A 27,593-nucleotide genomic window follows, 5' to 3' on the forward strand; every position below is an offset into this window, starting at 1 on the left:
TGACACAGGTTGAAACAGAGATCATCGTCTGTAGTTTTTCACGTGATTTGGACGCATCAGCGTGTCCTTAGACTCCAGAGGGGTATTGATCATAAAATGGAAATATGATTATTGAATTCAAAGTCAATTTAAAAGAATATTTCTATTTACCACACAAACAACTTCTAAACACTTCTTAAAATAAATTAATTTTTAAAATCTTTGTGAATAAACCGCAATGATTTGTTTGATGGGTATATTTTTGTAAGCATTTACAACAAATTCCCACCCTACCAATGTAGTGTAATTGAAAAATTTCCCCCTTCATTTGGGCTTAGCCCTGGATATTTACCACATCTGGCTCCGCCACTGGTTAGTGCTATAATGTTTGCATAATAAAATCAGTGGAGGTGTTCATATCTTTTAATTGGCCTGTTTGGACATCAGTTAGAAGGAACAGATGTCATTGACACAGTTAAAATAAAGACCTTTAAAAAGCTTGAACAGAAACAAACACTATTTTTGAACTTGAATCACTTTGAAATAATAACTGCTCTTTCATTGTCTCTCTATCCATAAAACTGCCATCCTTCCCTCTCTCTCTTTTATATTCAGTCCACATGTGTGAAGGGCATCAGAGAAGGCCACGTTCACACCATGGGCAGCGTGTGTCTGTGTGACTGTGTGAGTTTGAGCGTGTCCTTGTGTTCATGCGCGGGGTGGGCGCTGTTGCCAAGGGGATGCCATGGTTACGAGGTGCCAGCCAACCAGCTGACGGTGTCTCTCTAGAAGTGGCAGCGCCTTTGTCCTTCATCCGTGGTGACAGGCGGCGCTGATGCCTCCCAGCGCCGTTAACTGGACGAGACAGCAGAAGCGCTGGGACTGCAGGAGTGTGTGACGGCTGAGCGTGGCGTCCTATCGATCCTTCTGCTTCGTGTGTGTGTAGAAGGCAGAGAGAGAGAGGCTGCTGGATGGAAGGATGGAGTGGATCGGCTGGAGGCCATGAATTATATATGGACCCAATCTGTTCTCAGGGCAGCTCGGCCTCGTAGCTCCTCCAAACTCCACTCACCACCACTCAGATGTATACAGACGAGAGGCCAGAATAAACCTCTCACAAAAAAATAAAAGGACACATTTTAACAAATTAAATCCAGAGAAAAGCTTCTCTTCTCCTCTCCCTCCCTCTTTCTTCCCAAACATCAAACAGCTCAGGATGGATGGAGGAGAAGCCATTTATTTTGCCCATCTAATGAAAGCCGAGCGCTCTGCAGCACTGCCAAGACTGCGAGCGACAAAGCGCCACAGGCAGCATCCCCCGTTCTTGACATTCAAGCGCTGCTCTTATTTATTTAGCAAATTTACTTACTAAGGAGGTCAGAAATGAATTATTTGGCGAGGATTTGCCTGGGAGCACTCTCCTCTCCTCTCTTCTTCCCTCTTCCAACATTTTTCTCCCTTCAATTTCCCTTTGATTTACGGCTCTTTTTTTTCCCTGAGCTTTGCTCTTCTCCTGCTAAATGCTTATTTTTTCGACAGAGCCCGTTCCTATAGCTCCAGGAACTTTAAGTAGAGTGTCGCCGGCAGCGCTGGAAAGTCATTTGAAAAGCCAATTCTGTCCTCAGAAGCTGCTGCCAAGAAAAGCTTATACCTTTAATACTTTCTGTTCTCGTCTCTTTTCCAAAAAGGAAAAAAGAACAACATCAATTCAAAGACCCTAAAAAATTTGTACTGCACCTTTCTTTCAAAGAAAATGTTACCTCCTCCTCCTTGCTGACAGGGTTGACACAGTCCGCGTTATTTGAACATAACATGTCAGAGTTTTTACACTGTAATTCATCATACTGACGAGTGGCAGAACAGAAAAGTTAACTTCCAGGAAACTGATTTTGTTTTACACAAAAATAATATCACATTAAGACTGACAACCATCTATTTTTGAAAGGAGCAAACAGTTTCATTTACCATAGTATAGGTTTCTTTGCAGATGACATCACACAGTAGCAGAGAACACCCGTTGGGGGGAAGTAGTGATTTCTGTATAGAGAAACACTACCAAAAGGCCATGTTTTTAGTTATTTATGACTATGCCAAGATTTCAAAGTGCAAAAATATAGACATTCTTGATTCTTAAACTACTTTTGTGTCATGAAAGTAGTGAATTATTCAGGCAATAAAAGGTTTGGAGAAAAAAAATCTCAAAGATAAATGGCAGCACTCAAGAATGAAAAAAGCCTCTAACTAAAGCCTGGACGAGCGGTGTCACACAACATTCATATATGGTCTATTTCTACAAAGGTGTCCGGTTTGATAAGTCAAATTTCATTACATTTAAACACGTGTTTCCTCAGCTAAAGTCTGTTCACTGTTATTCATTGTGATGGGACATCTGTTGCTTTTTAGAGATAAAGATCATTTGGCTCAGATCAGTAGAGCTGGTTGTTTGGCTCCCAACTGGCTCGTCAATTTCAAACAGTTTGGCTTTTTAAATGTGGATTGCACAATGTCAAAGGACAGGGGAAAGGAAACTGGAACTCAAACAGGAGATAGCTACCATGGCACACATTAAAGTGTTGTTTTGCAGGACAGTCATTCGTGAACAGAACATCATTACTTGTTCACTCACAGGTTTTGTCGCTTGATAGCACATAACCATTTAAAATAAAAGCATTTTTGTGTCTCTTAGCACAGTACCGGTCTCCTCAACACTCTTGTCTCCATCTGGCTTGATGATGCTAGGAGGTCTGAAGGACTGAATATTTTGTGGTATTTAATGCGTCCACATCAGGTAAACTGGTTAAACTGTGGGACAGAAGACTTTTTCAGTTAAGTTATGGAACATACTAGAAATTTTTAATGATAGTTTCAGCGTACAGGTCCATTTAGGTCTGTAAAATACTAACTTTCCTCTGTTCCCATTCATTCCTAGCCGTCCCCCACTTCATGCCCCCAACAGACATTCTGGATCATATTATTTCAGCCTACTATAAATGGGATTTTTTTCTCAGTAAACTAATTGTGTTCTGACACACTGAGGATTAAGTAGTACAACTGGCTTCCTCTTGTTGCCCAGACTCTCCAGACCAACATCGTTTACCCTCAATCAACAATCAGACTGATTGGCCCGTAAAAGCAGGACTCTTTTTTTGTAATTCCAGCTGGCCGCTGGAGAAAAGAAACTCTACAAGGAAGGCCCAAGGGACAAAAACACTCAGGCCACACTTTATGAAGATTTAATCACGACCCTCGCCTGCAGCCATGGGATACCAGCGGAGGCTTTCCTCTGTTCATTTGGCATTCTTTTTGCCCTGCATAATGAAGCTGGAGTGTGTTTGCCTCTGTGTTTGCCTGTGTGTGAGCCAGGAGGATGGATGTTGGGAGATTGGAGGTGGATATGTCATGGTATTATCAGTGGGGGTGTAGCAAGGGATGTGTGAAAACGAGGAAAGAAGAGGAGACCAGACACTGACATCACTGCTAACTAGCCCCTGATTTAGAAGGTCGGGCGCAGGAGGCTGTGACAGTACACTCTGGGTTTGGTGCATCAAAGAGTGAAACAAGACATGTTCTACGACTAACAACTTGTTTCTCAGACGGAAAAGAACTAGGTCTGAATGTTTCACAATGTTGCACTGAGATCTGGAGTGCAAACGGGGTACTGGAGCCTTTAACTGCAGGTTTTCGGAGGCCAATTTTCTCCTGATCTCCTTCAGATGTTCTAAAGTGGGATCTGAGGAAGAAAAACATAACAAGGCTGTGCTGAAGACAGCGGAGAACAAAAAGCAAATTGGGAGGAAGAAAGTCAGAGGGAGATGAAACAGTCTGGGTAGGATAACAGAGCTGCACAGAGACGGAGAGGGCGATACAGTTGGGAGAGTTGGTGAAAAGAGTGGAACAGGTGGGAGGAGAGAGAACAGACGCGGATGGGGATGAAAGAGGTGGAATGAGTGATAGCAGACAAGACCAACTCTGAGGTTGAGACGAGCAGCATGGAAACTGGAGTATTCTGCAAAAAGTGTCCATTGTAACAAAATAGTTTGTCTCTTTTTCAGAAAACAGCAACTTCTGCCAGAAGACAAATTCCCATTTCAGGTATTAGCATGTTTTCATAAATAAGAAAAAAAGAGAAGGCAGAAGTGTGACAAATGATCTAGTTTTATGTATAAAGATCTGTTGAGAACAAATATTTGCGCCGTTTTTACAAGTTCTTTTGTTGTTCTAAACATCCAGCATCTATTTGTTTTTTTCCTACAGTGCACTGGAATTGAGGCCTTGTTTTCATAAAACACAGAAACAATTAAGATGTAAGCTTGCCCAGCAACAGTCAAGATAAATCAGATTTCCACCAGAAAATCCAAAGAAAAAGCCATCATGCACTGTACTTTTTTTTGTCTCAAATGCGCTCTACTCTGCAGTAGAAAACAACAAATTAATGCCAAAGACGAAGATAAAATACCAAGAGAGACAAGAAACCCAGGGAAGCTTTCACAGTGGGCAGTAAATCAAAGCAAAGATAGAAATAGTTTAAGACTCAAACACACGTTTTGGAGAGGTACTGTATGTAAACAAAAAGAGAAAGAGAGAGAGGCGTCTCCTCTAGGAGCAGCACAGCAAGCAACACCTCTCTGCTGTCTTAGTAAAGAGACTGACAGGCAGTTTGATTGGTCGCAGCAGTGGGGATCATGTCATGCCACTTCTTATTGACAGCACAGCCATCTCTTAATAGCACGACCACTATTTATATTGCTTATTGTGTGTATGTGTGAGCAGCCCTGGGACCCCTGATGCAGGTATTAAATCAGATGTTCTGTCAGGCCAACAACAACAAAAGAAGAAGAAGAAGAAGAAAAAAAAAAAGTCATGTTCCTTTGTGTGTCCATTTTTCATGTGTTCACTTGTATTAATTAGAGTGAAAAAACCTGCACACAAGGGCCTGGATTTTCACAAGATGTGCATTATCAAAGTAAACAGTTATATCAAATTTCTTGGTGATTGGCACCTAAAATATGAGTTGGTTTAAAAAAAAAAAAAAAAGTTCAGGTCCACAATCCTGGTCAAGTGTTCTGTCTAAACTGTGATGCAGCCGCCTGCCTCTAGTAGCCACTGTAGCTGTTCTTAATGACCACTGCCTTGCTGCCATGTTTAGGAACCATCTCCAATAGTTATTCTATCCATCTTATCTCGGTTATTTTCTACTTTTTACCTTATTTTCAACTTTAATTTTTAAAAGCCTCCCATGGACAGGTGTTGAAAATTAGCACTTTGCTGTAAACACAGCAGTGCATCTGAGACCTGTGCATGATTAAATATCACAGCATCAATGTTACTGTGTGTCCATGTCAAATAGATGCTAAATTAAAAAAAAAAATAAATAAATAAATCGTGTAAACAAAGGTGACCTGGTAGCATCGATAGCATCTTGTCCTTCAAATCAACAGTTTACACAACTTTCAAACCTCACTCTTTTCCAGTCCCTACCCCATGGTTCTGTTCTAGGCCCCCTTCCTTTTATTATCTAAATACTTCCTCTTGGTCATATTTTTGGTAAAACTAACATTAACTTCCACTGCTATGCAGATGACACCCTGCTCTACCTATCCACCGAACATAACTCCACCCTCCTCCCTCTGTGAATGTCTACAGGAAATCAAATCCTGATTTTCACACAACTTCCTCAAACTCAACAGTGATTGGCACTAAATCCCCCTTAGCCAAATCTTACAGTTTCCCCGTCACAAATGGTCATTCTCAGCTTCTTCTGCCCTTCAGGTAAAGTTTCTAGGTGTCATTCTCGACAGCACCTATCAAATTTTCATTCAACAAAGAAGCATTTTAAGGGCCTGCCTATATCACCAGCTTTCTTGAACTGACAGCTGTGTATGCTTAATATTTGCTTTACTTAAGAAAGTATCACCAGGAAAACACAACAACAATGTAAAGGACTCATGCCAAAACATAAGCAGCAGCTATGGAAACTGTTGCATTGCAAAGATGAGTCCAATAAGTTCTTGACAAATTCAACATAAGTCCTGCCTCTTCTTAATTTGAGAAGTGGCATTAACAAGCCCAGCAGTATTACAAAAGCTTTTTCAAACTTGAATATTGTGAGCAATGCATCAAAAAAAACAGATTACGTAAGGACATGTTTTGTGCTCAGGACTAAGAGACAAGATTGCTGAACTTTATTGGTTTTATAAAGAAAATAGGCACTGCTAGCTAGGGGTGACCCGGAATAGTCAGCGATTCAAAGATTCGATTCAGAGGAGTCTGATTCGACTATGAACCTCACAGTCATATGTTGTTATGTAACCAAAATCATACAATTCTGACTTCATGGGGCTGCTAAGCCTGAGTTTCCGTTAGCCGGCATTTGCCGGTCATTGGCCAGTAAAAAGGGCGGCAGTCTGGCAGATAAAAATATAACTGGTCAAAATGTCTGGCAGAAAACATGCAAATGACCAGATAAGTAAATACTGAATACTTGCATATTATATTTTGTGTAACCTAGAAGATATGTAGCGAGAATATGTTAATATAGACTAAAAGTTGCCTAATCTTACTACACCCACTGTCCTGCGGTGCTGGGGTTGTTTATCTCCTCAGACTGCAAGCACATGGCTAATTATGTATGCACGATGATGTCAAAGCAAATCTTTCTCTCTGCGCGTGCTTAGCATTGCTGGGGACTATGTGGGAAAAGTGGGAAAGTAGTCCAAATAAACCAGGATGGTTGGATTTACAGCTATAGCAGAGGTTAAAGTTATATCATCATGAGGACCGATATTAGCAACTGATGGTAAGACTCATTTTTCATTTGAAATGTAGAGTTTTAATGCAGTGTCCAGTTAAGAGAGCACTTTTGTTATGTGTTTGGATGCTTCGTTGTTGTTGGAGGTGAATGGTATTTGGCTGTTGTAAGCTGCAAAATTATGATAGCAGCCAAAGTGCTAACAGGTGCTAATGTGAAGCTATCTGTTGTTGTTTATGAGTTTAATGTAGGCGTATATTGTGTAACTGACTGCGTGTGTAAGGAAAAGCGCGCAGCTTTCATTAGATGATTGAAAAACACCACAAATATGCTAAAAAAGCATTATTTTGAGCACATTTTATTAAGCTTTAAAGAGTCAGATGATATCCACTTAATGCACAACAAACTGAAGTAGATGCTGAAATTATCACCTGTTTTTAGGAAAGAGAAGATGTGTTGTGAATCGGGAATTGGTTTGAATCAAAAATCGATTCTGAATCAAAACATTAACCCCCCAGAACCAAAATCAAATTGAATCTTGAGGTACTTAAAGATTCACATCTCTACTGGATGGAACTGATGTTAAACTGATGAACCTGTGCATCCTTAGTTTCTACTTTTTCAAATCTGCACCAAGAAGTTGATCTCTGGCAAACTTAAAATCTAATAACTACAAGTAAATCAAGAATTATCTGTGTCTTTTTGCCTCATAACACTTAAATAAGCCAAAATGAAACATCAAACTGACTTTTTACAATCAAATCAAGTCTCACTAGGAACAGATGCAAGAGCTGTCCTCCAGGTGATGTTATAAGCCAAAAACATGATAGTCTTTACACATGGTTAGTGTGGGGTTGCTAATTAAACTGTAAACAATGCAGAGTGTGGTAAAAGAAGTCTTGCCTACAAGTCATTAGTACTAGCTGCTGGATTTACCAGAATAACAGAGAAGTTAGCCAGTGTTCCCACAGTCATACAATAAACCTGATGAGTTCTGAGATTTGGTTGAGTAAGCCATGCTAATGATGACAATAATGACTACCATGGTAATGGGTTATGAAGGTGATGATGACAGTAAAAATGATGACTCACTTGTTTTGACCATTATTGTGATACAACAGAAAAAGTGTACACATAAAAACTTAACAGTAGAGACACGTTATGAGGATGGAGAACCTACCTATAGTGCTGTGAGTGTGAGGGTGGCAGGATGGGTGGATGGTGAGGTCTGGGTGGTGATGAAGATGCAGGACAAGTGGAGGCAGGGTAGGGTGAAGACCAGTGGGTGGAATTAGGTTGGGATGTCTGTATCTGGGCTGGAGACCTCGCATACGGAGGCCGCCTGCAACTCGGCATCAACAGGCTCTCGACAGAAAGAGAAAATTTATCTGAAACACCATCATTGGCCCACAGTTTACAGTCTGATTCATTCATTATCAGAACTGGGAATGAACATTGACAAATGTTAATCTGCCACTTCATGCTGGCAAGACTGCTCCCATGATGCATTGTTAGGCAAAAACCCGCATCGATGGTTGACATGCAGAAGCCCACCCTTCCTCTCAGTAGACGGCCATGTTTTCACAAGTTCCCCCAGCAGGGTTCAGCAAAAGTTTACTGCCCACACATTCCCGCAACAGGCCTGGTCTCCAACACAACAAATGCTCACATATTCAAAGCTCTAACCCTTATGGAAAAATAATATCCCTTAACTCATAGCATAATAGCATCAAAGAGTTTTGTATTTGTGTTAAGGTGCTTGGTATCACCTCCGTCTCTGGTGTTTTCACAGCAAAACCTGAGGTTTGCTTTTCCTTCTTTTATGTTTTGACAGCACAGTATTCAGCCCATACAGTCTCCTTAAAAGCCAATATCTCTTTTTCTGCAACAAATGGCACTTGGTGTATAGTGCCAGCTATCAAAATGTCAGGCACTTTATGAGATCTGGGAAAATAAGGAGAGTTCGGCAAATGGCTCATAGAAGCAAGAACCCCTGAGAACCAACTCTTGCCTTCAAATCTGAAAATATTCCTGCAAAATAGACCAACTCTGACGCACAGAGACTCTCTGGGGTGCTTTTCAGTAAACCTCCCTACAGACACCCTGCAGTGTTACAAGACAGAGAATTTTAGTGTACCACTATTTCTGGTTGTGGTAAAATAGTTTCTAGCACTACTAAAGAGTTTCAGCCTTTTCTGTTTATCTTTTTTTTGTAATTTTATTTTTATTTGAGATAGCAATATCACAAAATATACATTATCCTAAACATTTACACAGCAAGACATTTTCTAGTTTGTGGTAATTTATGCTCCGGAAGAGACAATTTTAAGCCAATTTTAAGCCACTTGGCCAGGGTAGATCCGCTCAATCCATCAGCTATCTGTTTAAACTTACAAATTTGTCCATCACACAATCTGTTTACAGAATTTTTGGTAGATCTGTCAAATAAAAGAAAAATGACTAAAATATTTATAGAAAGTAAAAAAATAAAAGATTAAAAAAATTAAAAGATAAAATAAAATAAAAATAAATTTACATCCAATCTACATGTTAGTGCATATTTCCGTTTCTGCTGTTTTAAATCTGAGCCTTTCTTGCTTGTTCTAATCACAGAAATTTAACATTTTACATATTTACACAAGAACTATGAGAGCTTTTAACAGTGATGTTACCTAATTTGATGGGGTAGAGGGGGTAAGAATGGTCTGTTGGATTCATACAAAATCTGCACACACTGGTGCGATAAAATCAATCCACTTATTCCAGAAAAACCTCCAAAAAAAAATCCCTCTGCTCCAGGCCATGCCTATCCTTAAGATTTTGAAAACTCTGCAGTATACCTTTATGTGTAAATGAATGATATGTTGTTAGCCCTTTGTTTGTCCATTCTTCAGATCTCTTGCCTCCTCTATTATGAAGAAAATCAGTATCATAGGCACAGCATCTAAAACATTTCAACAAGTTATAAATTCCACACGAATGCACCACCTTCTGCCATACTTTAAGTGTAAGATCTCCCCAGGGTGTTTTTACTCATCTTTTGTTAGTATTGAAATTGGCACAGGGGCACAGACACTGAATAAATGTGGTCTTATACACTGAAATGCCGAGTGTTAATCAATCAAATACCTCCTATAGAAATCAGAGCTTCTGAGTCATCCTGTGGGCTTACCTGTTGTGAGTTGAATTTGCAGTCCCTGGCATGCCAGCTGATGCTCCTGCCTCCTGGGACTTACGATTGGAACTTCCCATAGAAGGAGGTCCCATCCCAGGCCCTGCTGGTTGAGGCATCCCAGGGGAGCTGGGAGCCATGGAGGGGTACACCCTGTTCTGGCTGCCTGGACCGTGGCTACGTCCTGCAGGTACGGGCTGGCCAGGCCCCTGGCCATGCATGGGACTGCTGGCATTCATTCCTAGACTATTGGTCATGCCGGGGCCAGGTCCGCTGTAGCTGGTGCTGGCACTTCCGCCATAGCTGGAGGGCCGAGGGTAGTTTCCTGGAAGAAGATGGCATGAGAATGAGTCTACAGAGACAAAAAACATATGGTATTGCACAGACAATGTTATTCAAAAGGTGACGTATTTGTTTTTGTCACAGGAAACATTAAACTTTGATAGAGTGCTTCTGAGAATGACACATAATGGCCACTGTGAAATACTGTGGTTGCAGATAGGTGCTATGGATCACTGCATTTGAGGAAAAAGAGTCTTTATCAACCCTTAAACCTATAATACAAGAACATGCAACCATTTCATCATTAAAGAAATCATCCTGTAACAGATGAGAAATGTTATGTACAAAACAGGATTCTAAATCATACGAAATCTTCAAGAGACATTTGTTGCATAACTACATGGGGTTTAGGTGGTGACATTATTCAAAGCTGCTGGTTTTGGATGGCACAAGGAACAATTGTGAAGCTTACAGAAGGCTTTGCGAAACACTTGAGAACAAATCTGTAGTAAATGCTTTGTTGTTGCCCTGGAGTGCCACAGGGCCACGATGCCAGAAGCTTTCTTAAGGCACATTTAAACCTTCCATTTTGGCTCTAAAAGCTGTGTGCCTCAAACACCTATACATTTGAATGTTTTTTCTACAAAATGAATCACTTACATTACAGAATCCATTATTTCATTCTGCTATGGCAGAAAAAGAAAAAAAAAACATGATTATAATAGGAGTAAAGGGGACATTTTTGTCCATAAATGGCTCATAGGGTAGAACAGTTGTACATCAGTCATTACAAAAAAAAAAAGTCATGCAACAAGATAAATTTTGTTGCTAATCTATGACACATCCAGTACTATAATTTAAAAATAAGGCTTAATTTAAAAAATAAAGTCATTTTTAGAGTGATTTTCATATAAAACAGTGACACCATGTATTCAAACTGGCATTTAAAGGGTTAAAATCCTTAAAATATTAAAATATTTGGTAGTTTTCACCAGGACTGAAGTTGATTGAAAGATTTAAGTCAACAAAAATTGGAAAATACTAAACTGTATTTATAGCAGTGTTCCTAAGTAGACATTTTTTCTATGAATGGCTTATTAGGGAGTAAAAACTTTAAAGTGAACACGACACAAAAATCATTAATGCACAAAAATCAGTTCTGTTGCTAATCTTTGACATATCTAGAACTTTGCTTGGAAAAAAATCTCCTTGCCACCTGACATTTTTTTTTTTTTAGAAAATGAATCATTTTATGGAGCGAAGCCTGCGATTTTGTTTGGGGCAGTCATCTAGCATCTAATGATTCACACCTGACATGCATCTTAATCAAATCACATGATTCACAACCTCCTTATTCAGTGGTCTACTCGGGCTGCAAGATTTCCTGTCCCTTCCTCTGCTCTGCAATTGTCATCTCTTCCCTGGATCGTCACTGCACTCGCTTTCAACCCTCCTCCACCCCAGCATCCACCTGTAGACTCTGACAATTCTGCATGTCAAATACGTAAATCTGCGAGGAGTGATGAAGTCAGAGCTTGACGCCAAACACACTGCGCTGCCTAATAAATGCTTGAACAACTACAAACGGGAGATGACTGAACTATGACTTTTTAAAATAAAAACAACCATGACTTCTTGTAGTCAAACTGGCATTTGCAGGGTTAAAATGCCCCAAATATTCACATATTTGCTAGTTTTGGACAAGACTGAAGTTAATGAAATACTTCATCAAAAAACTTTGGGGAAAAAAATTGTATGTAATTTTCATTAACATTTCTGATAGTGAATATTTTTGGGCCCTTTAAAAAATAATCTGAAATTTCAAAATTTATCAAGAAAACAACCCTCCTAGAACAAATCATGCCATTTGCAGCAACACATACAAAATTATCAAAAAATAAACAAGCAAAAATCAACCTTTAGGACAAAAATGTCCAGAGTGATACCAGGGGGTTTAACATTAAAAGACTGTATATACATCACTGCATACCTAAAACAGAACTTCTGTGCATGTAAATGGAGTAACCTCCTTCACATAGACCTTATAACATCATATTCCATCTGCAGGCACTGGGCCTTTCTCTGCGAAGCTCCCTCCCTGGGACAAATCCCCTGAAAAATAGAAATGGAAAATGTGGCATCCTCCATTGTGAAGGGGGCTATTTATTTTGATTTGATTAAGGGTGCTTTAGTTGGGCCTCACTGCTTAATCCTCTGAGAATATGTCTGGAAAAGGGGATCAAGTCCCTCTAAAACCTGAAGGCTTTTCCGCACGCTCAAACGAGGGAAACTTGAATGACAAGATTCCACACGGGGGGAGAGAAACGTCTCCGAAAATGGAAATGGCTTCTCAGTGTCCTCGAGCTGCTTCAGTGAAGACACTTTCCACATGACATAAGCCTGTGAGTCCAACAGAGGGAGCGAGCAGAAGGATGCAGCAGAGGGTGGGGGCAGACAGAGAGGAAGACAGACAGAAAGGTAGCAGAGGAAAAATCTCCTGCCCCTCAACCCCCGAGATAGGATTTATATTGAATCAAAATAGAAGTCTTTCCCATAAAAGTCAGCAGCTCTGGTTGAATTTGTCCAGAAATTGTGATGAAATCTACTGTGGGAGATGGGAAAAAAAGAAGCGGATTATTTCTTGGGAGGCTTTGGTGAGTCGGTGAGCTGAGTGCGCCTGACACCTGTCAAGGGTTTTGGGGCTATAATAGGGAAGCGTTCAGGAAGAAAGGATGCCTGCTAACGAACACAGGAGGATACGTATGGTGCCCGCTACCTGTGTGCGAATGTCCATCTGCTTCTCAGTGTGAACGCATATATAATACTTCTGAGACCTGGCAGCCACTGAAAGACATATCTCCATGTTTCTTCCACTTAAAGTGACTGCCGACAATGCTGTGGAAAACCCTGGGAACAGTTCCCTGCAGCTCCTTCCTCTCGGGTGGATGGTTTGCAGCAGATGAACAAGGCCGTAGTCAGCGACCTCTCTCAGCCCTCTCTAAGCAGCTGTGGAGCCCCATGTCATGGCTGCCTGCCATACATTCTGAAAAGCGTGGGCGGACACTTTGTGGTTTTTGGCCCTTGTGACAGACTGAGGCTCCAGCACACCTCCTGGGGAGTTGTTTGTATCACACAGTCCCTTTTGGACAATCTGCTTTTTTTCCAATTTGGTGGATCGGCCAAAAGCCCTAAAAGTGGGAGTGAGTGTCTGGAAGTTTCCATGAGACTAAATTCAGCTTTACTGGAGGGGTTACATTCTTAGCTGAATCTAACTGAAGAGGCCGATGTTAAAAAATGTGCCATTAAGTCGACACCCTGCATGGAGAGAATGTATCAGAGTTGATGTACTACCATTCACAATGTTCTGGTTGTGGGCTATGTTTGCCTCGGCTGACAAAGGAAAGACAGAGTAGCTGTGGGACTGGGTTAATGCTAAGCTTTCCTATGAGAGTCTTGCTCTGTCCTGACAAGACTGATTCACTTCCTGAAGGATTGGTGTTGCGCCAGAGTGCTTCTTCAAGGACAGAGAGCGTACTAACCCACTTTTTAAAATGACTGAGAGCTCTATCCTGAAACTCTAGGTGTTTTCATAAGAGTCATCAAGTCTTTCTAAGGCTTTGGAAGTGCCACTTAGATTAAATTAGATGAGGAAGATGGATTATTACAGGGGTAGGGGACAAAAATTTGAAAAATTGTATCACTGACTCAGAATTATAACAAGTGAAGCATAAATTGATGCAATTTATAACATTATTGCACACAAATCTTTTTGCATCTAGTGGGAGGAAAACCTTCCATGACATCTTATAACTTAGCTTAAAATATAACAGTGTATGTGACTTTAAATGTGTTCAGACCTTATAAAAAAAAACCTTGGCAGCTGAAGTTCAGCTGGAAGTCACTAGGGGCTCTTTTTATGCAATAAGCCCCATGGATCATCAAAATTTTAAGAAGTCTGATATAGTTTTTCAGTTCAGTCAGAAGCACTCTCGTCATCTATTTAACCAATTTATTACAAAATGGATATATATGTTTACTTGGAAGAGAACGCTCTGCTCAAAAGATGCTCCCTGGGTTAGTCAAGCAGTGTGCTTTGACTTTCCAGAAACCCCCAAATGGATGGATGCATACTGAATACAATGAATTTAATTAAAAAGCAATGAATCTATGGTAGTATGAATCTGAATTAGGGTGCAACAAGCTTTATGCTATAAAGGAGGAGGCTGGGGTGGAGGAGGTTTAAGCTTTGCCAGCAGCAGTGTGGTGCATCTGCATTAATCCAAGGAAGGATTAGTGAGAAGTACATCATATATAACCCACCACTGTGTTGCGAGAAAGAGCTGTGATTGGCTGAGGAAGCTGAGATGAGATAATTGAAATCAGCTGGCTGTCAGCTGTTCACGACTGGATGTTTGACTACCATGTCCTGCATGAAGCAACGCTGGACTTCATCTAACCTTTGTTTCAGCAGTTGCATGTTCTTTACTCAGACATGACAGAAGCTCTTACATAAGGTATTTCAAGTTGAAAGTTATTCTTGGCTTTCTGTGCCAAGAGCTCAGAAATTTTACTTCTTGTATCTCAAATGAGCCTGGATTGCAGGGTTATCTTAAAGTATGCACATCAGCAGTGTGCTATCTGTTCTGCATGCTGCTCATACTGCTCTGAAAAGCAATCAAGGGAGGGACAAGAGGAAAAGAGGACAAGAGGGGATGTCATTTCTTATTTGTCCCCTTCTCATGTCCTTGTGGCTGAGTCTTGGTGTCCTGCCTGCTTCTTGGGCACTTGGTGCCTTTGGGGAGTCTTGGTAGGTATTTATAGCGCAATGGAGGGGAGGAGAAGGAGAAGGAGAGCTCATGGTGCTTCGTTCACAATTTCATGGAAATTCCCGGCACAGTCACGCATTTTGCGGACGCTATATCCTGCGACCGGTTTAATCCCTGCAGTCCCGCGGGAGAGCTGGAGTGTGACCGAGCAGATTAACGTCTACTGCTTCCTCAGCAGACTGGACCGTCCAATGCTAACAGCCGAGGCAGTCATTCTCCTGGCTACGGTGGAGTCTGGTATGATGGTGCACCAATGCCCCCTCCAGTTCTGTAAACTCCATCAATAAGGAGTGGAACGCAGATTACATGGCTGCATGCTTGAGCTGCCAAGGACAGGAACAGGGCAGGCTGCTCATGTCCACATGTGGCTGAACACAAATAAAGAAATGAATAACAGTATTTTCTGTCATACTTTTGAGGCTGCTTTGTTGGTCTGAGAGTGACAGTTTTAGTTGTAGAGCTGGACTAGAAAAGTAGTGTGTGATACAGTTGTTATAAAACAACTGCAATATTTTTGCTTCTTATTCAACTTCCTGCATCCTGCAGAAATTCAAAGTATTACATTCTTTTCCTGAAAATCTAATGTTGACTGTTTTTAATCCTGCTTCATCTGTCACTGACAGAAAATCTAGAAGATCAGTTTACAGCTGTCAGTAATGTGAGCACAGCTTATTCCCTCACTTTCTACTGTTTAAGACTTAGCTTTAAACTACAACACATAAATGACTTGCTGGGCTGGATAGGTTCTTTTTTTGCAGTGTCTTCTCTTGCCAGAGGCCCCCACATCCTCTCCCAGCCACCTCAGCACCTTCCCCGGCAGGGAGTCTGAGCCAGGGCTGAGGTTCGCCTTGGGGCTGACGAGCTCCACACACTGTCAATTTCCTCCGAAAAAGTCCACTCCCTCCCCCGGGCACAGGCTTTTTTGGCTGAATTACACCGCGGCTCCAGCAAGGCACCAAGGCCTAAAAGTGCTGTCTGAAGCATGGTCATTACTAGCAGAGTGCTTAACCCCTCGAGGGGGGCGGGAGAGGGTAGGGGGTGGTGGGGAGTGATGTGATGGGTGGAAGGGAGGGCAGAGCTGAGACAGACTCCAAATCTCTATCCTGTAATGGCCTGATATCCTCCTCTGCTCTCAACATGCTGGCTCAGTACCATGTCCACATGCATGTCTTTAAAACAGCTGCTGGAGTCATTTGAGTCCTGGAGAGCCTGATATCAACACACAGTACGAGATCAGTTTAACTTGAGTAAAGAGGGCTTTTAAAGGACAGCTATAAACATTTAACAGCTTTAATATTTTTCTGAAATACTCGACAGTCCACTCACTGTAAGAGCTCTCATTCTGACAAAGAGATTTGGCTGAGATTTCCTTGTACATCAATCTGGAATAAAAGCCTTGGCTACAGTCTAGGAAGCAGACTTTTCTAATCAGAGATCTCTGGAAATAACTACTAAATATTTCAGTATTGTTTGTGTAAGGACCACTTCCTCCTGCAGTCATGTATCACCATGACTGTATGTTGGAAAGAGCTCATGCAGGGGATTACATAAACTGTGTGCAGTTCTTTTGCCCCTGATTAAAGATCAGTGCTGCAGCCTTTTAAGTTTAACGACACCAGACATTTTTTATTTTCTTTGGTGAGTTACAAACTAAATTTGCCGGAAATACTAACCCACACATAATCACTAAGACAGCTTGAAGGTCCAAGTATTTGGATTTCTCAGCAGAGGCTGTCGGGCCAAGAAAAACAATGGAGCAGAGTTCAGAAACTTGGAAGTGTCTCTGTGTTAGCTAATGGCTGGCTAATTTATAATTGTGCGAGGGAGAAGGAGGGGAAGCAGCTGGAGCTGTCATTAAGAACAATGATCAGCAGCTGGCTGCCCTGTTCACCTAGCGGTGGCCCCTGACTGGTCCTTCAAGAACTGCGGCCCTGGCTTTACACTCTGTGCTGAAGTGCTGAAGAATTTAAAAGTTAGGTCTTAAATTTCTCACAGCAATTGTCTTCTTGTGTTTTTATTTTTTATGTATGAAAACAACATGTTACTAGCTCTTCACGAAAAAACACTGAGCCTTGTCATTCATTTCAGCAAGAGCATTACTTTACCACAGTGTAGCTGGGAATGTAAAAGACTGCAGAAAACCTGCAAAAATGTTAAAAACCAACCTTGAAAATAAGAAAGTCTTCCAACGGACAGCTGAAAAATTTCAGTATGAAGCATTTCATAAAACAGCATAAAAAACTAGCCTGCAAAACAATCTCTAAGTCAAATCAAAATCTTTTTTAAACACATCCAGGGATGCTGGTCAGCTCAGTTGACACAGTGTGTGACTGGAAAAAGCACATATTGTACTCAGTAAAAGAACAGTTGCTCTGGTTACTGATATATAAATCTACTCAAATAAAAAGTATTTAAATAAAGTTTACTTTAAGTTCTGAGTAGCTACTGTGTAAAGTGTGTGTAAAGTAAAATATGACCTTTCCTTGTTGGCAAGAACAACAAGAGAAATGATCTCCAACCAGGTTGTTCTGGTAAAGTCACACCTCCATATAAAATTATAATGTACACCAAAGAAATGTAGTTACATGTAGCACCTCAAACTTGCTACATTTGTCCACACTACACATAGCTGAACTACACTTTTGAAAGCATTATATTTTACAGTATTGCAGAGCTGCAGTAACTACTGATAATCTGTGGCAAGGGGGATCTCCTCAAGTAAGAACAAAGCAAAGAGTCAATCTTAAAGCAAGGCAATTCATACTAAAGAAGACTAATATGTGTCCTTTAGGAAAACCTAGTCATTCTATAACTCAGTGGACAACTTCACTCATGGTGCAAATGTGTCTCACACAGAGTTACTACATACTTTTAAGAATGCAATTCAAGACATTTTCAGACCTTTTTAAAGACCTGAGCTTTGAAAAATTAACCACTTTTTGTGCGGCATATGGTTAAGAGAAGTCATGTGAGGTATTTCAGTACACTAGACAGAGCTGAACTGTCCAATTTAATGAACTGTTAATGAAATGTCAATTGATATGATTAATTTTTGGGTCAAAGAAACCCACATTTGACTATCTCCAGCACATTTAATGCCTCTTTTCTATGAATATAACATGCAGTGACATAATCCTAACATACGCTATAAATATAAGGGGTATAAAAATTGAATAAATGTAGCTAGAAATTATGACTGGATACATGTCTTAGTCAAAGTGATGTCTAAAAGACTATTCATGGCCTTGCATTTAAAAAAGGTCAATTTAAAACCTGTAAGACTTTTCAAGGATGTGTAGGAACCTGCTCCCATTAAAAACAACAACAACAACAATCCACCAGAAAAATGGCCAAAGGAGACAAAGCAGGGTTAACTGTACAACAGACAATATCAAAACAACTAAACTAATTAAAATACATCTAAAAGACATCTAAATGAACTCTGCTCACACTAAAGCATACGCAGTAAATACTTCAATCTAAGACAAAGATTTTTAGTACGATTGCTGTTTTAGGCAGCTCTGATTTTAGTAGGGTGTCTCTAGTAGGCTAGAAAATGTTGCAACAGCAGGTAAGATGAGAGAGAATCCATATTTATACGTATGTTCTCAAAAGTGCTATGTGAAGAAACAAATGTAGCCGCTCAAGAAGACCTTCTTTGGAGATGCTCACTTGCTGCTGTCTGAAAATATCCTCGAGCGCTGAAGCAGGACAGATGCAGGTCAGTTGCAAGTGTATTAAATTTGAATGAGAGTATACATAAATATATATGGCGAATATGTGTGACAAGCAGACAGCAGGCCTGAGCTGTTCTCTCTCTGTTTCTGATGGGAACATCTCTCCTGTCACCCATGTGAGATTTCACGCTCATCTGCCTCCAGAGCTTCTCGGAGGCTAGTCCGCCTCGCTGTCGCTTTCTGCTTACTTTATTCCTCTTTTTCTGTCTGCTTACTGGGCTGTCAGCCAAGCCAAAGTCACATTAAGAGATAGGAGTGGGCGGAGAAGGGAGACCAAATACCACATGCATTAGGGCTATTAATCAACATTAACAAATGCGAGGGAGAGACCGCAATTTTGGGAAAACGCATGCACGGATGGGCGCATTTATCAAGGTGACACATTAAAACACACATTAACCAAAAAATACCATAATGTTTCATCTGGTGTCTCGCCAAAGGCAGAAAACAAAGTACAACAGCAGATGACAGCGTTTGTTGGATGGCCGGGAGTTATATGTTGGAGGAAACAAGCAAGAGGAGAATTCTTAATTATCTAGAGCGATCCAAAATATTTTTTTTTTCAGATTTCCTGAAATCAGTGGTTTGTTTGTTATTTTTATCCAGGGTTGATTTCTGGATATTGAATAAATTGTTGATGTGTCTGATGTAGACAAAGAAGCCTTTTTACTGTGATTAACTGAAATAAAAATTTTGCTCCATCATACTTGTTGTACTTTAGCCCTTTCTTTCCCTCACTGTAAATATCTGAACTAAAATTCTGAGGGATAATGTAATATTTTTGTTATTTGTAAACTTGCATCAATACGAGCCATAAATGAAACACTTTCACACATCATCATGTGAAGCATAATTTAAAACACTGAAGATATCTGTTTTTGAAAAATAATAACTGCCTTAGAAAAATATTTATTCAAAGTGTTTTGATTTTTTACTGAAGCCCTTGATTGGAGTCCACCTTTGGTGAAACAAATTTATTGGATGTGGCTTTGAAAGGCACACACCTCTCCATAGAAGGCATCACAGCTGACAAAAAAACAAGCCATGAGGTCAAAGGAACTTCCAGCAGAGCTCAGAGACAGGATTGTTGCAAGGTACAGGTGGAGACCTGGTGGTCCAGCCAAACTGAGCAATCAGAGGAGAAGGGTTGTAGTGAGAGAAATGACCAGGAAGCCGATGGTCACTCTAACTAAGCTCCAGAGATCATGTGTGGAGATTGGACAAAGTAACTCTAACCCAGAGGGACAAACATCGCTGCAGCCTTGCACCAATCTGCCTTTCTAAAGGCCAATGACTTTATTTTACTACAGTGGGCTCCATCAAAGTGTGGAAACATCTCAGCAAAGATTGAGAGAAATGGGACGCATCTGAGCTAAATTTCAAGGCTTGTTGAAAATGGTCTGAATACTTATGTCAATGTGATATTTCAGGTTTTTATCCCCATAAATCTGCAAAAAATGTTTAAAAGTCTGTTTTCACTTCGTCATTACGGAGTACTGAGTGTAGATCAATGAGAATAAAATGATTTTTTTTACTTTAGCATCAGGATTTCCCTATGTCAAACACAGCTAATGTTTCAGTAGAGAAAAGACTGCATTCTTGTAAAACATGACAGTAAAAATCATATCCCCTTTTCATGTCACTGGATTTAGTATTGAGGAAAACGTGATGCTGCTCAGGGCATTTTCAAATTAAGCAAAATCTCTGTGTACTGTGCCCAAACAGGTTTGCTATCCTTCTTCTCTCCCCTGCTGGTCTATTTTCATGTTAGTAACATCCCTCTGTGTCTGAGTACACTTGTGTGTATCACTGTGGGAAATTAGCAGCCACTGGAGCAGGTAAATACAGTCATGGACGAAAATATTGGCACCTCTGGAATTGTTCCAGAAAATACACCATTTCTCCCAGAAATTGTTGCAATTACAAATGTTTTGGTATACATATGTTTATTTCATTTATGCGCATTGGAACAACACAAAAAAGCAGAAGAGAAAAGCCAAATTGACATGATTTTACTCAAAACTCAAAAAATGGGCTGGACAAAATGATTGGCACCCTTTTAAAACTGTGGGTAAATCATTTTATTTCAAGCATGTGATGCTCATTTAAACTCACCTGTGGCAGTAACAGGTGCCGGCAATCTTGAAATCACACCTGAAGCCAGTTAGAAAGTATAAAAGTTGACTCAACCTTTGTGTTGTATGCCTGTGTGTGTCACACCAAGCATGGAGAAAAGAAAGAAGAGCCGAGAATTGTCTGAGGACTTAAGAAGCAAAATTGCGGGAAAATATGAACAATCTCAAGGTTACAAGACCATCTCCAGACATCGTGAAATTCCTTTGTCCATTGTGTGTAATATAATCAAGAAGTTTATAACCCATGGAACTGTGGCTAATTTCCCTGGACATGGACGGAAGAGAAAAACTGACAAAAGAATGCAAGCAGGATAGTTGGAATGGTGGGTAAACATCCTCAGTCAACTTCCACACAAATTCAGGCTGTTCTGCAGACTCAGGGTGCAAAAGTGTCAGCTCGGACCGTACATTGTCATCTGATGAGATGCTACCAATGGATGCCTTTATAATTTTTGAGACGCCAATAATGATAATCTTCGTACCTCTAGCTCTGAGGATGAAATGAAGCTGTGCTGCATGTACACAAAGATTTTCTATCAAACAGAAGACATTTAAAATTAAACTTACAACTCTACTCTGTGATGCAAACTCAGCTCTAGAGCAGAGTTTTACCTGAGACCACCTGAGACTTGGGTACAGTGCCTCAGTCCAGTACGCTTGTGTTCAGACTGATCAAATGAGCCAGACTCTGGATCTGTAACGTACAATAATTTAACTACAAAAACTGTGCTTCTCAAAGTATCTTGCAGATACTCCATGGAAAAAATATCACAACTAAACTGTCGAATCTTCTTAAAAAAACACTGGATCCTTTTTCTAAAGACTGAAGCCTTCAGGCTACCGACAGCATTGGACATCATCATTCAGTAGATAAACCTCTGAACGTGTCAGTCTGCCTTGTGAGTCTGCAGCTACCTCATAATCTTATCATGAGCGGGGCCAAGAGGTCTGTCCCCAGTTCAAGTGTCTCATGAATATTCTGAGAGTCGCACCCTCGAGAAGTGCTGGTTTTAATGCCTGCAGTGGGACCCACAACACAGCACAAGTGAAGAGTGTATCTATCTGTGTTTGTGTGTGTAGGGAAGTTATACTGTAAAAAGACATAGATAGAATAAGAGACTGAAACACAGGGTAGAAATGTCTTTCAAAATGAGTCTTTTTTAATTTCTCATTAACAAATTTTCTTTGAAACCAATGGCACTGATGTCAAGGCCCAGTGTGACTGTGAAATGGGGGCCAACAGTGATAAAAAGACAAATGTGGCTTTCCCATCTGAGGCCAAACTCTTCTATAATGCCTCTGAATGAACGATGCATGCTGTATTCATCACTCCAATACGACTTGTCAGAAAGCAGAAGCTGTTCAACAAATCAGGTGTCAGGTAAAAGCCAACACAGTGAGTCTATACAAGGCCTGCTCATGTTTGTCTTTATTGATAATTCATCAAAAGTTTGAAAGGATTCATAGCTTTAAAAAAATAATTTTCCCACTTTTAGTTTGCAAAAGTCTCTCTAAAAATGTCTCTGAATGTTCTATCCTTTGTTACAAAAGAAGGAGTTGTTTTTACGTGGTTTCAATGAGCCTGACACCAAGGACTAAATGTCTCATTAGAGCGCTGAGAAAATGAAAAACTCCAGCAAAAAGGTATTTACAGGAATTTAGGATGGACTGGCTTTTAGGTTAAAAAAGTGTCCTTAGATTGTAGATTAATTTTTTTCTTCTGTTTCTAGATTTTTGTCTTGGATGCCCTAAACTGAGACCTCAGTAAAAAAACATTTTCAAAAGAGACATACAGTTGAATCTTCTATTACTGACAGTTCTTCATGAGGAAGTGTAAAGACCTTGTCCTAACAACATTTCAAATGGCAAAAGTCACCATAAAATGGATTTAACTGAGTTAAATTGAAAAGATAAATGACTTTGCTAACAAAAGGACATAAAGCTGCACAAGTTTTTGGACAAGAGTGAACTCTGAATCACAAATTTGCACTCATCACCCATGCTGGATATTTTAACAGTAATGCCTTTAAATGAAGACAGCTGTGTAGTACAAAATTGGGAAGCTGCTCCACAGTGAGTAGAGTTTTCTAGATAGTCAGGAGATGGGACTGGGACTCAAAGATACAAAAGCTAGCAGTAAGAAAATAAGTTAACTCTAACGACTTAAAAACAAATACAATCTTTTTTTGAATTAAAGTCTTAATCATTACTAGTTTGGCATGCCTTGAAACCATGTTTGATTATTTTAGTTGCATCAATTTCTATTGTGCATGGAGCCATAACAAGAGTCTGGATTTACTGTTAAAGGGATATTTTAGTATTTTTGAAGTTGAGTCGTATGAGGTACGTAGCAGTAGAAGTGGCATTAGCCTCCAGTGATTTCAGAGGGCATTGCTCCTTTAAAGAGGACTTGCTGGTTCTACTGGACAGAAGGCTAGGCTGTACAATGTAACAGATGGCTCAAATGTACGCACTACTGACAATTTTTGAGGCATTTTATTTGATACCCAGATGAGATAACCTCTGTGTTTCGGCACTATTTTGCAATGTAAGAGCCAAGGCCTTTGACAGTGTGTACGTTTGAGCCAACATGGCTCTGTGGTCTATTTTTACCAAAAACTTGCAAAATTCCACAGAGAAACTGTACCGATCTGTACAGCCTAGCTTCCTGGTCGGTACAACCAGTGGGTCCTTCTTAAAGCAGCAAATCTCACTGAAATCACTGGAAGCTAATGCCACTTTTACGGTTAGGTACCTCCTACGGCCCAACTACAAAAATACTGAAATATCCTTTAGTAAATGGGCCAATCTTTTAGATTCTTCTATTCATTCAAAAGCAATTTCACAACAGAAACAAAAAGGCTTGTTTAATCACCCCAATTCAGGTTAATAAGCTCTAACCTTGGTGTCCATACTGAGATCCTTGAGGTCCATATGGGCCTGAAGGGCCACTCTGGGAGTAGGGACTCATTCCTGGGTACAGTGGGCCCCCAGGTGAGGGGTGTGGGGAGACAGGAGGACCAGACTGAGGAGAAACAAACTGAGAGCTGGACTGGTTCCTCTGCACATTGGACATAAATCCTGAAACACACAAACAGAAATAAAAAGAAATGTGAACTGCCAGAAACTCAACAAGCTTTGGGCAGTAACTGAACCTGCTGAGAAAAATCCCATGTTGTCTGAGGGACTGAGCTGGAGGATAATCATTCTCTTGCTCAGTGAATTATGATACTTATTTAATTTCCTCACATAAAGCCTCCCTTTCATTTGACTACAGTGTACCGCTGCATATTCTCCTGTTACTCGTTGATTCATATCAGCAAGTAATACGGTATGTGTATTGAACATGTACAAAAAGAACACACTGACATGTAAAAGGAAGCAAGAGTACAAATAAACACAAACAGAAGCTTTGGTGTACTCTACCTGAGCAAAAGCTGAGGTCAAGTGTTTGCCTGACCTTAAACACATAGGACTATATACCTTTAAAGGCTGAATCTGTGTGTATGTTTACAAAGACTGGATACAACTGACTGAAAAGAAGAAAAAGCTGTGCTCCACTCTCTACAGAATAAGCTGTTGATTTGTCCATGACTACTATGTTATTCTAAGCTCTTCTGTCAATAGACGTGTCAAAGCCTCTCAGGCCCAAACTCGCCTTCACCATTCAAATTGACATTTGGAGCGATTCTCGCTTGGGCTTCGCTCTTTCAAGCCATCCTGTTCATTTTCAAAATCCACAGAAAGGTCTCTCAATCCGCCACGAATGGGGAAAGGTCGCTGGACGGCCATTGAGGGAAAAAGAGAGTGTGTGGGCAACTCTGTGTGTGCGTGAGTGTGTGTTAAAGGGAATTCAGTATTGCAGATTAGGTGTGAATGGATTGGGCCCGCTTGGCTGTAAACTTTGATAGCTATCCGCTTTGCTGAATGAGTGTGCTCAAACTGACTCTTTAGTGAATTTGAGGTTTGGGGCTACGACTGAGATGGAAGTTGCAAGTTGGAGCTTGTGTGATTCCTTGTTTTTGCTGTGAGAGCACATGGAAATGTGGGAGGGGATGGAGTTTTAAAAATGCGGCACAAGTACTATAGTGCCAATAAAATGTATTCAACCCCTTATACTGATTTTACAAATCAATCATAGTTGATATTTATCTATTTTGAAAGGAAAAACTCTTAATGTCAAAGTGAAAACATATTTCTACAAAGTGATGACAGTTAAATAAAAATATGTAATGTAAAATGAGTGCATAATATTCACACCCTTTAAAGTGACTGACTTAATAAAAAAAGGTCTAGCCAACTGGTGCTAGTAGTCACACAATTAGTGAAATTTGGATCAATTGAGTGCAGTGAATGTGTCTCAAGTGATTACAGTATAAAGGCACTTGTGTCTGGAAGGTCCAGTCACCAGTTAACTAGTATTTCTGGCTACCATTACACCACGAAGACAAAAGAACACTCCAAGCAAATCAGAGGAGGAGTTAAAAGCTTCAGCAGTTAAGACTGGATAGCCAGTGCATAGAACAACTGTTGTCCGGGTTCCTTACTTTATTGGAAGACTGGCAAAGAGAAAGCCACTGCTGGAGAAAACTCATATGAAATCTTCACTAGAGCTCGCCATCAGACAAGATGCTATGTTTGGCAGACACCGCAAAGCACGGTGGTGGCAACATCATGCTGTGGGGATGCTTCTTGGCAGCTGGTAGAGGGAAACTGAATGCGGCAAAATATAGGAAAATGCTGGATTACAATCTGATTCAGTCTACAAAAGAGAGCTATGGTTTAGGAGAAGATTTATTTTCTGGCAAGGCAATGACCCAAAGTATACAGCAAAAGGTACACAGAAATGGTTTAAAGACAACAAGGTGAATGTTTTGGAGTGGCAGAGTCAAAACCCTGACCCCAATCCAATGCAGAATTTGTGTCTGGACTGGAAAAGGGCTGTTCATGCCCGATCCCTCAGCAACCTGACAGAGCTTGAGCGTTTTTTAAAGAAGAATGGAGTAAAATTGCAACGTCCAGATGTGCAAGCCTGATAGAGACCTATCCACACAGACTCAGTGATGTGATTGCAGCCAAAGGTGCGTCTTCTTAATATTGACTTGAAGGTGGTGAGTATTTATGTAGTTTATTCTTTTATATTACATAGTTTTAATCAATAGACAATACTTTATAGAAATCTGTTTTCATTTTGACATTAAAGCCGTTTATTTTGTCAAGAAGCCAAATTATACTGACTATGAATGATTTATAAATTAATAAAAAGGCGAAACATCCAACAGAGTGAATACTTTTTAAAGACACTGTACTTCATGCTTGTGTGCACGTACCGTACATGTGTGAACATATTGGTGTTTCTGGGGGTGTGGGGGGAGATAACTGGAAAAGAGTGCAGTAAACGCTGTCTCTGTGTGTTTGCGTATGCAAGGAAAAGAAAGAGGCTGAGACAGAGGGAGAGGCCGTATAAAAAGAAAGTGTGTGTGGGAGGGAAAGACAGTGCAACGGAGGGAAAGAGCGATTGGGGCCTGAAAGTGCTTAGGCTGCGAGTGCTGGGTTTAAGTAGCGAGGACATTATTGTAATGTTTTGCTTCCATTAGGGTAAGGGGATTCTGGAGAGGAGCAGAAAAAAATTACAGTGTGTAATATCGCACTTTAAATTGCCTGGAAAATAGATGAGGAGAGGAACATTGTGCAGACAGTGCTAAAAGCAAATAACACATTCAAGGATTTCTCTCTGCTTCGTTCGCTCTCCCTCTCCACACACACCTAAACACACACACACACACACACATAAACCTTTTCCCATTCTGGCAAAGTGAATGAAGCTCTCAGCCGGACAACAACAACAGGCAGCCGGCAAAGCACGCAAGAGACACTAGGGGGAAAAAAGGGACATTCAGCGGATTTATGGAAATGAAGAGTGGAGAGAGGCTCTTAGGGAGGCAGGCACTTGAGCAAAGCGGGGCGTGTGCATCGGGGAAGGGAGGGGGGTTAATCCTAGCTAGGAAAACTGTAAAAAGCAACCACCAGCCTGTTAACTGGCGCTCTATTTTCCTGGACTGGGCTGGGGAGGGCTGGAGGTTTACAGGCATTAGAGAGCTGCATTAAATCTCCAGCTTGATTTCATCATGTTGGGAAATAACCTTTTACACTGCCTCCCTCTCTGTGTCTCCACCTTCATCCGTCCACTCCCTCTGTCTCTCTCAGATGTTAACTGCGTTTCAGTTGCTGATAGAGTGAGAGCATCGCAGTCATTCCATTAAGGTTACATCCTGGTCTTTCAGGATTTTTTGCAATGTTGTGTGGTTGCTTTTTTTAAAAAATGAAAAACAGAGCTGTTTTTAGTCATACTTGAGAAGTGGACATAATTGCTGGAAACAATTTCTCGTTTGGCGGGCACATGTGGCCTGTGGGTTAGCATTCGTGTTACAAGCCTTTGGAAGCATGTCATTGCCAGAAATGAAGTGGCTTTATCAAATGAGAACACACGGTTGGATTTGAACAAAGCCCAGGATAGATTGACTAAATGTTTTTTTAATTAATATATATATTTGATTTAAACTTCCAGTTTTAAAGTATGTACACAAAAGCAACAAAATAACTGAAGAAACAAAAACAAACAAACAAAAGGCAACAACAACAACAGAAACAAGGCTGCCAGAGTATGGAGTTACATAAAGTATTTTAGAAGTGTTGTCACAGTAGTAAAGTCAG

General features: G+C 40.5%; 1 protein-coding gene across 5 annotated transcripts in view; it reads right to left on the bottom strand.

Annotated features, from left to right (window-relative positions):
• The window catches only part of LOC121526521 (AT-rich interactive domain-containing protein 1B-like), a 255,600-nt gene that overhangs the window by 29,093 nt on the left and 198,914 nt on the right, over window positions 1–27,593 (bottom strand). For 4 of the 5 annotated variants that reach the window (XM_041813175.1, XM_041813174.1, XM_041813173.1 and 1 more), the window contains 3 exons: window positions 23,781–23,960; window positions 9,900–10,224; window positions 7,908–8,090 (listed from right to left, as the gene is read on the bottom strand). In XM_041813175.1, coding sequence (XP_041669109.1) covers window positions 7,908–8,090; window positions 9,900–10,224; window positions 23,781–23,960 — 688 coding nt within the window. The remainder of the gene's footprint in view (window positions 1–7,907; window positions 8,091–9,899; window positions 10,225–23,780; window positions 23,961–27,593) is intronic. The other variant, XM_041813176.1, reaches the window with a different exon arrangement.

This window comes from Cheilinus undulatus, linkage group 18 (genome assembly GCF_018320785.1).
Source record: "Cheilinus undulatus linkage group 18, ASM1832078v1, whole genome shotgun sequence".
Classification (NCBI taxonomy): domain Eukaryota; kingdom Metazoa; phylum Chordata; class Actinopteri; order Labriformes; family Labridae; genus Cheilinus; species Cheilinus undulatus.